The sequence below is a fragment of the Pyxicephalus adspersus genome, chromosome 3, assembly GCF_032062135.1.
Source record: "Pyxicephalus adspersus chromosome 3, UCB_Pads_2.0, whole genome shotgun sequence".
NCBI classification, from domain to species: Eukaryota; Metazoa; Chordata; class Amphibia; order Anura; family Pyxicephalidae; genus Pyxicephalus; species Pyxicephalus adspersus.
Window position 1 is genome coordinate 84,013,642 of NC_092860.1, and position 12,871 is coordinate 84,026,512.

General features: G+C 36.2%; 1 protein-coding gene across 2 annotated transcripts in view; it reads right to left on the bottom strand.

Annotated features, from left to right (window-relative positions):
* The window catches only part of HERC3 (HECT and RLD domain containing E3 ubiquitin protein ligase 3), a 34,709-nt gene that overhangs the window by 14,997 nt on the left and 6,841 nt on the right, over positions 1 to 12,871 (bottom strand). For both annotated transcript variants that reach the window (XR_011919917.1, XM_072405511.1), the window contains exons 2-10: positions 12,216 to 12,479; positions 9,790 to 9,949; positions 8,016 to 8,092; positions 6,714 to 6,935; positions 5,279 to 5,370; positions 5,068 to 5,198; positions 3,053 to 3,213; positions 2,154 to 2,230; positions 1,027 to 1,151 (exon numbers count right to left, since the gene is read on the bottom strand). Coding sequence is in view for 1 of the 2 variants with exons in the window: in XM_072405511.1 (XP_072261612.1) it covers positions 1,027 to 1,151; positions 2,154 to 2,230; positions 3,053 to 3,213; positions 5,068 to 5,198; positions 5,279 to 5,370; positions 6,714 to 6,935; positions 8,016 to 8,092; positions 9,790 to 9,949; positions 12,216 to 12,441 (1,271 nt within the window). In the remaining variant the exon portion in view is untranslated. The remainder of the gene's footprint in view (positions 1 to 1,026; positions 1,152 to 2,153; positions 2,231 to 3,052; positions 3,214 to 5,067; positions 5,199 to 5,278; positions 5,371 to 6,713; positions 6,936 to 8,015; positions 8,093 to 9,789; positions 9,950 to 12,215; positions 12,480 to 12,871) is intronic.

Consider the following 12,871-nt stretch of genomic DNA (forward strand, 5'->3'; position numbering starts at 1 on the left):
ACTTTAATTTTTACTTTAATATTTATGTACTTAATAAAGATTCACCTAAATTATTCAATCATGTGAAAAACACATTTTAGTTTACTAATAGTTTACTTGTTTATCTCTATATAATTGGATAATTGAAGTAAAGATATTCTAAAGCAGGGGTGCCCAACATGTGGATCGCGATCTACTGGTAGATTGCAACGGCAGCGTGAGTAGATTGCAGAGCCGTGCCTTTCAAAATAAACTCTACCGCGCACAGGAGTTATTAGGTCCAAATACTGTTCCACCATGGCTGATGATCATTTAGAAGTCTGTTTGAGGCTGGCTACCAGCAACTACAGTCCGGACTATGCAACCTTGGCTGGTTCTTTTCAGTTTAAGACATCATCGGAGTAAGGTAATGGCCAAAAATGTACAGAATTGTATTGTGCCACACATGTTCATGCTGTTATGCAAGGTAAACAATATATATTTTAAATATAAAGTATACTCAGTATATATATCAATAAATATATGTGTAGCATTTTTATTGTTGGTAGATCATGTTGACTTGGTCATTTTAAAAAAAGCTTTCAAGCCAAACAAGTGTGGGCACCCCTGTTCTAAAGGATTCCCAACTCCTTTAGCAAATCAGACAATTGTCTCAGCAGCCAGAAAGACAAAAAAATAAGAACTCTACAGGACTGCTATAAGATATTTTTAGCCTATTTCCCCTTTGTCTAAAAGTCTCAACATTGCAAAAGTCAAACTCTTTAGACTGGGGCCCAGTACAAAAATAGCCCTTTGTCCCCCTATGATAGCAGCCCTGGCACTCTAGTACTCTAATGCATGCTAAATACATTGTCACTGTAATTTGGGACATTTCTTAAGCCTAGAACAATCTAAGCAAGCTGATGTCAGCCTGCCAACAATGTTTAACTTAGTATAAGGATTCCCTTTCTATATAGTATAGTCATCAATAACCATCTATTGTCTAGGGTATGTTTTCCAGTATGTACTATTTCAATGAACAAATACTATTTTTACTTAATTACATACTTCATTGTGTTGGAATTACTATTTTCTATTACTTTCTGTCCCCAGTCATCGATGGTTTCATCATTTATGCAGCTGGTATAAATTTTGTTCTGGCAAGCACGAAAGTCCTCAGCGGGCTCAGGGTTCTAAAAAAGAACAGAGAAAATCTAGATATGCAAACTAAATAATGCCTACAAAACAATTTTAATGTGTGTCTATATCAAAATTAAGTTTAGTTTTAAATACTGGATGAACTAGAACTTCTTTGAGTTTCTAATGCCGTCACTTGCTCTGTATTACCCAATGACCACTGTCATTGATGCAGATAGTGAGGGGAAATCCAACATGTTATGATTATAATCAGACGGATATGTGGGGGGAAATCTTCCAATGGCAACCCCTTTCCGGGGAAAACTTTCTAAGAGGGGACATGAAGCTTCGAGAATTTCTTTAATGGACAAAGTAAAAAAAAAGTTGTTACCACTTTTCTATTCTATACAAAACTATACTGTACAAAATAAGATTTGGCGATACATACATTTTAATCACAATGAATCATTAAAAGTCAAAATTGTCACAATGTTGTCACTTCCTTACCCAAAGCTGCATTCCCCACCAATATTACTAGTTTTGTATTACACACCAGGAGCAGTTGTCAAAATGCAGCTGTTCCTGTGTACAATAACACATGTAAAGTCCAACTGAGAAAATACAATAATTCAATTCATTGTATTTACTGTTTAATTTATCTGAAAATCAAGGGTGAGACTTATAACCCACATTTAACACTATCTATAGTGTACCTGAACTCTGGATATCTTTATGTTCTCCTCTGAGGAATTATCAGCTACATACTCTTACTTTTTCTCTGTAAAGTCCCATTTCTTTCCCACCTCCTGCCAATAAAAGGACATAATATGTATGTATAAGGAAGTGAGAGTTCAGGTTTATTTTAAAGAAACCTTACAACGTGTTTTTATTTAAAATATTCCCATTTAACTTCTTAATAAATTTAGTAAGCCTTAAATCACCCTTAAATAACTTGTTGCTACCCTTCTAACCCTGGTAGTTAGTACGCACATGGAAGACAAGATTATTATCATAATCATATCATATTCTTTTCTAGCATAATATTTCCTATAACTTACCCCTGACTTTGAGCAGAGTACAAATGTTTTGTCCCATCCACAGAAAATCTGCTTGATGATATTATATGAAGAAGGATCTGTATAAATAATGTTCATATTAGAGCAGGTATGGCATATTAGATAAATGAAAACAGTAAACTTTATAATATTATGATAATTAACAATTGTTTTTTTGTATATTCTGGAAGCCTAACTTACAAGAATACTTGATAAAAGAATGCAAATGCAGTGCAAAACATTGTATGGCATTTCTACATTCCCTTTTAAATGTAGGCTATGTTGTTTTGTAGCAGGGGTCTTCAAACTATGATTCTTATGTCAAATCTGGCCCAATGAACCTTTTAAACTGGCCCCTCAGCTTTGTGAACAAGTGAATGCCACAGTAACACCTGTACCCTGACTGAAGATGGTTTTATGGGCACCTAGATGACTATACCGCTGATCCCACCTGGGGAATGTTGAGGTCATGATTGCTGCCTCAGTCTTGCACTAGCAGCTCAGTTTTGGAGGGCTCCAGTCACCACTAAGACTACATTACTGCTCAAGTATTGCCAGGATTGTCTCACCAGCTCCAAGATTGCCACCATCACCTCTTTATCCATCCAATTTATCTATTAGTATTTTAAAAAATACAATAGGTGAATAAGATGTTTTTATTCATTCCCCCAAACAGATTCTGGGTGGGGAGTTATGGAGTGGGTCAACTTCTTTATTATATTGCTCATAATACACCGATTTGGGGAGGGTGGTTATAATGGCTGACACTAATTCTGGGTGGAGGAGTAAGGGCTTTATTAAATTGGCTGATTCTGGGTCAACTCAGCACTCAAGGTTTTATCTGTCATTCTTTATCTTCCCTTACTGATCTGTTCCTCCAACATGAAGTGGTTATTATTTACCAATGGTAGGTGGGATTTTCGTGCAGTGAGTGGACCACCTCCCTTTAACCATAGTGGGACAGATTACATTATTTCTGTGTCCAGTGCCAAGCTGACCGTTTGCACCACATCCAAATGCATAGAGGAGTCCAGAAGAAGGCACAAAGGCAATGGTGTGCTGTCTGTAGGAACAAAAAGAGTAATTTATTCATATTATACTATGTATATATAATGAAACAGCCAAAATAAATAAAATAATTTGACTAGTTACAGAGAATAGGTTATTCTTCATCATATACCAATGTAAATTACTCATTTCTATTTACAGCAAAATGATGATAAATAACATTTGTGCAATTCTACAAATTTACTTTAGAACAGTTACACTTACTGTCCTAATCACCCACCCATTTTAAGTATGAACACACCATAGGATGGAATGCAGATTGTTGTGCTGTAAGACCCAGTGAAGAAAATTTTAATGGGAGTAATTTATGTACTTGATTTTTTACAAGAAGTGCAGTGGTGACAACCGGGATCTAACAGACCTCTAATGTGCCCATGGACCTCTACCATAAAAAATAATATCACAAATAGGTTTGTGATTGTAACAAAAATAAATAAAAAAAATATCTAACACACACACAAAATGTTTAAATGGCCACCGCCCCTATATGCTTATAGGGTTTAGCAGTGACTGGGTAATACATACTGGGTATCTATGTATATGTGAATGAAAGGGAATCATTCTAGGATCATTATTTTACCTTTAACTCTAAACTGATGAGCCACAATGGTATCTAAGGTGATGCCATTGGAAAATTTTGACTACCAAAATGTTTGCTTATTTTATGGGTGCACACAATTTTAAGGCTTGACATATTTACAATATATATTTCCCTATCACAGCCTCCTTTATTACATTATACAAAAAAAGTAAACTGTAAATTGCAGTATTCCTGTGCCTGTGTTCCTGGAAGAAACAAGTCACTTTTGCCTTGCTTTTGCTTTTTATCCTCTGGAGGAGGAACTACGCCAACAACTGCAAGCGCAATGTGTACAAACACAATATCTGTGGTGCAGTTTGCTTTAAGGTTTTTTTTAACATGCAACACATTGTAATGTGCCCATGAGAGTTCATTATCTCATGTTTTTTTCAAGGAGGGAAAAACTGCTGAGGAGGTTATTTGACATTTATTTTTGCACCAGGCAGCACACCAATCTGATACCACTAACAGTTAACCTTCCCTTACCCAACTTCATATTATAATTTACTGAGATCCAAACACATTTATTATATTAGCTGTATCATTTAAATAGAATACAATTCAATAAAAATCAATAGGATATAGCAGAAGTTAGATTTAGCTTTAGACATGTGAGTTTTAATTTTGTTTAGAAATCTAATTTATTGTCATTAGAAAGACTGCCAGTCAAATCACAGTTTTTTTAACTCTACAGTTGTGGACTTTTTGAAAAGGACCAGCTTATAAGGCCCAGCAGCAAAGCAAAACTAAATCAGAGAGGAACAAAGACCAAACTTTTATGTCATGCTAATAAAGGTAATAGTATCCACATCTGGGGAAATTTCAAAAGTTACCTTTGCAGTGGAGCTCCATCTGCACTGCAAAAGGTTAAATGCTAATTTTGGTCTAGGGGGTTTTACTTATGCCTGGCAGCTGGGTTGCAGAGGGATCCCAGAACCCTCACATACAATGCAGAACTGCTGGTCTTGCACTGTACATGAGGACAACAGAATGCCAACCACCAAAGAAGCAGCAAAGGATTCAAAGGACCAGTGGCAGAGATAGCAAAAAGCACACAGAAGCGAGATTCAAGGTAAGCAAAACTGCTTCTTAAATGTACCCTAGATAAAAATAAACATTTATACTTGCAGTGTGAAGGGAGCCACATTGAAGTTCTCTGCTTTCTCCAGAGTTCAGCTTTAAGTGTACCAAGTGTATGGCTTTTTTATATGATGTTATACACCAGTTTTTAACAGTTTACAATAAATAGTTTAAGCTTTGTCAGCTCACCTGCCACATGCAATCTGAGATACTTCACTGCCCATCAGTTCCAGTACACGCCGGGGATTGATCTCATTATGGAAAGAATCATGTCCTAGCTGCCCACAGCCTCCAGCTCCAAAAGTAAAAAGTCCACCAGTCTGCAAAAGTCAGTGACACAAAATAACTATAGAACAGCTTGTACAGAAACATGACATGAGCATCAAATGTTATCCATTACCTTTGTTAGGACAGCTGTATGCTCTTCCCCACAGCTGATATACACAACTTTTTGGGTGCGTAAAGGCTTTACATGGCATGGTGATTCACGGACTGCAAAGTGATAATAAGTTACTTGACATATGCTGAAAACAATATTTAATACTCCAAAATTATTTACATTTGGTAAAAGTTCTTTCTGATGGATCCATGTTTTTTTCAGCCTTTGTAACTGCTATATAATACCATGCAAAACATTTGTATAAGCTAAATCGCTAGGTGGACAGTTAAATCAATGATTAAAAAAATTCCAGCAGATATCTTCTTTAGAATGACGGAGGAGCAATTATCTGTTGGTCATTCACTTAACAAGTATTTGCTTGTATCAACTTGCTTCCATATTTCATTTACATACAATAATAACATTAAAGCACTCCGGTAAGGTCCCAATTTCAGGTTGGCAACCAATGTTCCCTACCATTCAATGGTTCTCAAATCCCAAACTTATGGAAGGCCTGTGTCCCTTACTGTGCGCTGTGTTTCCATCCTCTGACCCCCACATCACTGCTGTGTCCTGTAGTGACACAGGGGTAAGAAAGAAAAACCACAGCATGCAACATTGGACACACACATTAGTGTCAAATGCTAAAATATGTAATAAAGGCTGCAGTGTACATTTTTGTTAACATTTACAATAAGAATTATGGAATTAGGTTGCACTTAGCTAGACACAATTTGTGTAAGATAATGCCATTCCTGATCTACAATATAAGAATCTTTATTGCATGTACTTGTATTACTTTATTATAATTTAGGATTAGCATAACAACCCTTTATCACCATTTCTACTCTAACCCTTAATAATTTCCCTGTTTACAGCCACAGTCTTTTGGTTTAGGTTTAGATAATATGGCAGGGTTAGAAATTATATTGTCTGTCTTTGTTCTTATTTGAGAAATTTCTCCTAATCTTCTGTTTTTTTGGAAGGTGCCAAAACAAAATATAGGTGAGGGGAAACCTACTCAATAAGAAATAGGTAGTCAGTGTACTCCTTACCTTAGTAAATAGGTGCCAAAACAAGTCACCAGCCCACCAACCTAAATACACCAGTGTTTTTGTGACCCAAATAAGTTGAATCAATGGTCTGAATTTGTGACATAAAACATTTGTTTATGTTGTTGTGTTGGTGATGCTCTATTCGTATCCATTAAGGACACAGACTGCAATGAAACCAGGCAGGTATTGTTGTCTGTGTGTCTATTTGGAACCTACCACACTTGCTAATCACATGATACTTGTTAAACAGAAATAAGAGTGAGGAGACATTTCCTTAGCAGAGACAAGGACGTCATGTAAGACCTAATAGAAGTTAATCTGTCTTTAGTCAGCAGTAGTGTCTGTTGTTTCCAAAATTCAAAATAGCCCACTTCCTCTCACCATAAAACCCAATACTTTACCTTTCTCATCATTTAGACCAAGCTGCCCTGAGTTGTTCTTTCCCCAGCCAAACACTGCTCCAGAAAGGGACAAGGCAAAGCTGTGGAAGCCTCCTGCCTTCACCTGAGCCAGGGGTATTCCTTCCAAGGACTTCACTCGCTGTGGACTGGACTGATAGGTGAATCCTGGGCCAAGACCCAGCTGACCATGACTGTTCTGTCCCCATGTAAACAACTGGCCATCTGAAATAAAAAAAAAAACATGTTTAATAAATAAAAAAGGGATCAGAGTGCATTTCCCTGGACTGATCAATGTGTTCTGAAGAACTGAAAGACAAAAAATCCTTGATCTGAAACTATACCTAGACTATTCTCGGAAATTGCCTGTAAAAAGAACAGAAAAAAACAACAGTATATCATCTACTGCAAGCCTAGCATAACACAACTTCCACAAGTTACACAAGGGAAACTTTTTCTAAAAATGACAATGCTTACTTGTTCTCTGCAAACTCTAGTTGCCTTGCAATCTCTTGTTTAATACATTATAAGTAATAGATCCAGTGACGTCACTGGATTAGAAGCCACAACTTCTAATCTGCAAGTTTACCCTTGGTCATTTGCTCAGAATGAATATAATATATCTAAAGCTGTTGGGGAGATATTTATTCACTCCTTGACCCCCTAAAATACAGAAAGTAAGAGGAGGTGACTCAATAAAAGTTTTGGAGAATTGCTTACTAGAATATTGTAGTGTTACCAGAATTATTAAAGTGTTATGGGAGAAACATATGACTGCTAAATCTCAGATTAAAAGACGTTCTGGTTGTGACCTGAAAAATGTTACTGAGTCCTGAGCCAGTTCATGTTGTGAGATATCCAGATTGCATACCTATGACAGCATATCACAAATAATGCAATCAGATTTTCTTACAGATTTACAAAAGCATACATGTGGATTCTGTTACAAATCCCAACCAATACATAAAAAAGTCAGACTACCGTTTTTTTTTGTTATTAATGGAACTTGGATCATTCAACTATTGAAACAGATGCTCAACAGTTGCCGTTCATGGGAATTTGGCACACAGTACAACCAGAATAAACGGTCAATGAGTCAAACCCAATACAGACTAGGAGTGTAAATATCAGAACTGTATGCATCACTGATTAGAGTAATTTATTTGTCATTGTTCATATGATTAATGAGTCACAGATTCCAATCTTCAAAGTAGGTGAAAAAAACAGAACCTTCCCTGAAAAAAAACCCAAACATTTAAGTAAAGGGTAAGGTTTAGATATGTTGTTATAGCATGTTCATCTTACCATCTGAAAGAGCCAAGCAGTGCTGGTTGCCACAAGAAACCTGTAGTATCTTCTGCTGATTCAACTTCTTAATCAACCTAGAAAAACATTCAAATTTGAAATTCAGTAGTAGTCAAAGTATGTGAACTATAGGGAATTAATTTGCGGCAGAAATGGAACAGAATGAAAGTAATAACAGCATTACAAAGAATGTTTGCAGTACTGTACCTTATCTTATGAAAATATCTTGGGATATATTTAAATAAGAGAAAATGATGTTTAACCAACAAGGTGCCAAATCAAATTCAACCTTTAGAAGGACTTCAGACACAGAAATCTAGGCTCTGGAAAAAAATGCTTTGTCCTCATTTTAGCACCAAGGAGCATTACAATAACTAGGTCAATGGCTATCCTGTATTTTCAGCAATCACCCAAAAATTCTGGGTTTAAAATAGAACTCCTAAATAAAACAGAATACGAACACTGACCCAAATTTTGCAGAATAAAGAGCTGCGATATTCACCCATAGCAACTACTGCAGTTTTAGTAGTTTAAATCAAGCAGAGAAGGATGAGTTCTGCTTGGTTACCCGAAATTCCTATATTAGTTAGAAAGGTTCATCGTCCTTGCATGTGTAAATCAAGCCAGAGTATACCAATAAAATTGTGCTCAGGCAAAAACTGATATTTCGAGGAATATGTAAATACTAGCAAACAACTTAAGTTGCTCATTTCCTGATTCTCAGTAAATAGGAAACATGAAATGATAAACATGAAATTCCTTGAATCAGGGTCGATTGCCAAAACCAATACACGTATGTGAAATAGAATTTTTTCTCATTGACAACATTGACAGCAACATAGAGGAAGTTCTGCTTATCATTATTGTAAGTTTATCTGTATCCTAATATTGTACACAGACATGATAGGATGTACTCTTTAAATCTTCATAATGGCTTTTTCTGGCTGTGTGGTGTGATGGGGTGTAATATTGTGTCTTTTAGTGCTTCCACACCCTGTGCAGAAATGCATTACACAAAACACAATGGCATCTGCTGTGAAAAAGTATTTCCTATGTCTAGATTGATTTTATTTTTTTTTCAACGAAATGGAATTTCCCTACATCCATACTTTCATTTTCACTGTCAGCAGATGCCAGGCGCCTGCAGTTTGTAAACACTTTGCTTTAACTTCCTTTTCCTATGTAACTATTTGCCAAGTGTCATACTTCACAAACGGGTATTTCCCAGGGTAAGGTCTGATACACCACAAATACAGCTTAAGCAATAAGTAGATTAGGTGAGATTAAATAGGCTGTTTATACCGGAATAGCTATTTCAGGGAGATTTTGTTACAGATTTGGTATCATTCTGAGTCTTCATTTTTATTCCCTCGTGATCCTGCTCATTTGTTTCAATCACTGGCTGTACTAGTTTGTGTATGATGATACTGTCAAAGTAAGGGTGCTACATATAACTAGAAGGAAAACATATTTGTAAAGAAGTATAAATAAGAAGGGTTTACAATAAGGCGGAAAATATAACATGTTTCAGCTTTTGCAATAATGTAATCTTTCACATTATCTGAATGCTTGGCATCTGACTTCCTCTGATATTAGGCTCACCCATATAGTATATTTGCCAAGTCATTTTTTTCTACACACACACAAATTTCACCAGTGGCATCGAGTGGGGCAGTGCACTTGTGAAAAGTGCAATGGGCAATACCATGTGAGAGTTTAAACACAAGATAATTATTATAACAAATGATAGGAAACTTTCTGTACATATTCATACCTTGGCACTGGAATACACTGTTCAGTGGTGGAGTGCCCCAACTGTCCATCACTACAAGCACCCCATGAGAAGATCTGTCCGTGGGTATTGAGTGCCACACTATAGGATCGGCCGCATGTCACATGGATTATATGTTCACTTGCCAATGCATTCACATGTCCTAAAAAAACACAAAAGGTCATTCTTACTGTGCACCTTTCATAACAGTAGAACAACCGGAACCACAGCTATAAGCAGATGTACAAACTAGAACTACAAATTCTAGGAAGAGCCCTTCTCCACACAAGGCTCTATTCCCAGGCTTTCCTAATAAGCAGCTTCCCTCCTCCAGTCTCATAACTTCATATACCAGCATTTCATTATAATTCACAATGCAACTTCTGTTCTAAACAGTATTATCTGATAAGCAAAAAATACTCATGGTATTGCAATAAAGATAAAAGTATATTAAAGTAAGCTGATGTAAGCCTGACATCCAAAGTTACAGGAATTGAAAAACACAGGCTGTGATGATTGCAACATGATATATGAAGAAATACCTTTGCAGAGATACTATGAATTAAAGGGAATTACCATACCATTTGAAAACCCTGCCCTGCAGCTCTTTACAGGCCTGAATTGATTTAAATTTACTATAAAAATGTCTAAAGAGCAGGGTATAGTAAAAAGGGCATGTAGAAGACTAAAACTGCCTAATAACTTCAAAACTGGAGGAACTCCAAATTACAAATCTCAAAAAACACCTGTGGTTGAGAGCACGGCTCTGCCCCTTCCATTGAAACACTGGCCAGTGATGTCATCCATTATCATTACGGATCAATAGTGATTTACAGAAGATGGTGCAGGAGTTCTCAACCAAAAAAGTTGGTCAGTAGAGCACATTTGGGTTCAGGAACTCCTAAAATGCTTTACAAAATATGTGAGCATGTGTGTGCACACCACTCCAGATTCCTGGATTACCCAAGATTGTCTAACTTCTCAAGTCTTGGAGAGCTTTAATAAATCAGACCCATTGTGGTGTTGCACCACAACACAATACACTGTAACCCAGTGTTTCTCAACCAGGGTTTCTCCAGAGATTCTCAGGTCAGATTAACCTCCCTAGCGGTATTCCCGAGTGTGACTCGGGGTGGAAAAAATTGCAAAAAGCGGTAATCCCTTACATTAGATTACTATGTACTCTACTATAGTACTCTACTATGTACTATTACTATGTATGTAATCCCTTGTATTAGATTACTATCTAATCTGCTTTTAAATTTTTTTTTTAAAGTAAAAACACATCAAAACATATAATAAAAGTATAAATACATATTGTAGTGCACCAAGCATCATTGCCCAGTGCCCTGATTTACATTTTGCACGCTATTAGCCCTGACCTTTTAATGACTTTTTAATCACTTCCTGAATTGAAGAAAATTTTTTTTTCTAAAATCTGCATATAATTTATATTATTATTTATCAATAATATTGCACCCTTGTTTGGAAAATTTCAGAAGGAAATTTTTGATAAAATTTTTTTTTTTGGATAAATTACATTGTTTTGGGCTAATATTTCATTATTTTTTATAATAATGATTTATAATTATGTATTATTTTATAAATTATGATTCTAATATAATAAATAAATATAATAATTATACCCGGGAGTTAATCCTAAGAATTACAGGCCCACAATATAAACAAAAATTTCTACGCAAAAAAAATAGGATCACTTTTTGCATCAAAAAATGACTGAATTAGAACTCTAGGGGGGTTAAATTACATACATTATTATTTTGGTTATCTGGAAAGGTGGGATTTTCCCTATTGGCCAGCAATGTAAGAGACTTCTAACTGACCAGCCAGCTAACGTACTGTAAGCTGTATATATATTCATCCTGGCAGATCCATGAAAGACAAACGATTGTAGTGAAAGTGAAAGGGGTGCCACTCCGTCTTTCTCACCCTCCCCTCTCCATAGAGCAGAACAGCGATGTATGTACAGCACTCGTTCATCCATCGTGCAGTCCATCGTCCAACAACAATTATTGAACGTATGTATGCAGCCTAAGAAGAAAGGTCTGGCCCTTGCCAGTAATTTGTAGCAAAGGACCTTACTCTCTATGTTAAGACATTATGTTATCTGTGCAGAGGTCTGGCATAACTCCTGCTGATTCTGGGCTGCAATAAGTTTTGTCGATTTAAACTAGGTTTGGAAACTGAGGTTTAGATTGGCTTTTCCAGCAGTCACATAGAGGTCAAGCCTTCAAATTATCATGCCCTTTGTTCAGAAAGTGAATTACAGGTAGCCCCCAGGTTCAGGACAGCCAACATACAGACCCTTCCTAGATACGAATGAGCTTCCCTGCTCGATCATGTGCAGAACGAATAAAAAACTAGATTTGTTTTTTAACTTTTTTAATTATATTGATAATATACAATACCTGGCTCCTTATCGTGACGCTCATGTCCAAGCTGGCCAGAGCTGTTATCCCCACAGCTAAAGACTCGGCCATCATCTAGCAGGAAGATAGAATGCTTTTCCCCACAGGCCACCTGTTTCACAAACCTGGCCTGAGAAAAAGTAGAGGCAATAGGCTCTAGGATAAAACTTAAGGGCCCACAGTTTATTCCAAGTTGTCCAAAATCAGAATGCCCCCAGCATAACATGGCTTGGCCTCTCAGCAAGTCATAAAGCCCTTGTATACCTGGAAAATATAACATTTAAAGTTACACTTGTTAAAACAGAACAATATCAGACAACAATGCAGATTGGCGAGATTATTCTATATCTTTTCTTTCTATAATAAAAACTGATTTCAAAATGTATTTTTAAAATTTTAAATCTTTTAAAGCATTCATGAAAATAATAACTGGTGATCCTGATAAAAAGATCATTAAAAAAAAATACAAAATTTGTACTGTGAAAATTGGGACTGGTTGCAATATACCCAAGCAGACAACCCTGATGCATGGATATATTTGTTAAACAGTACATTTATAGAATACCGCTTTAGAAAAACAGAAGGACATCTCCTTTATATTATTACACTACACAATATCAAATAAAAAGCAATGGCTGCCAATAAAATAAGGTGTG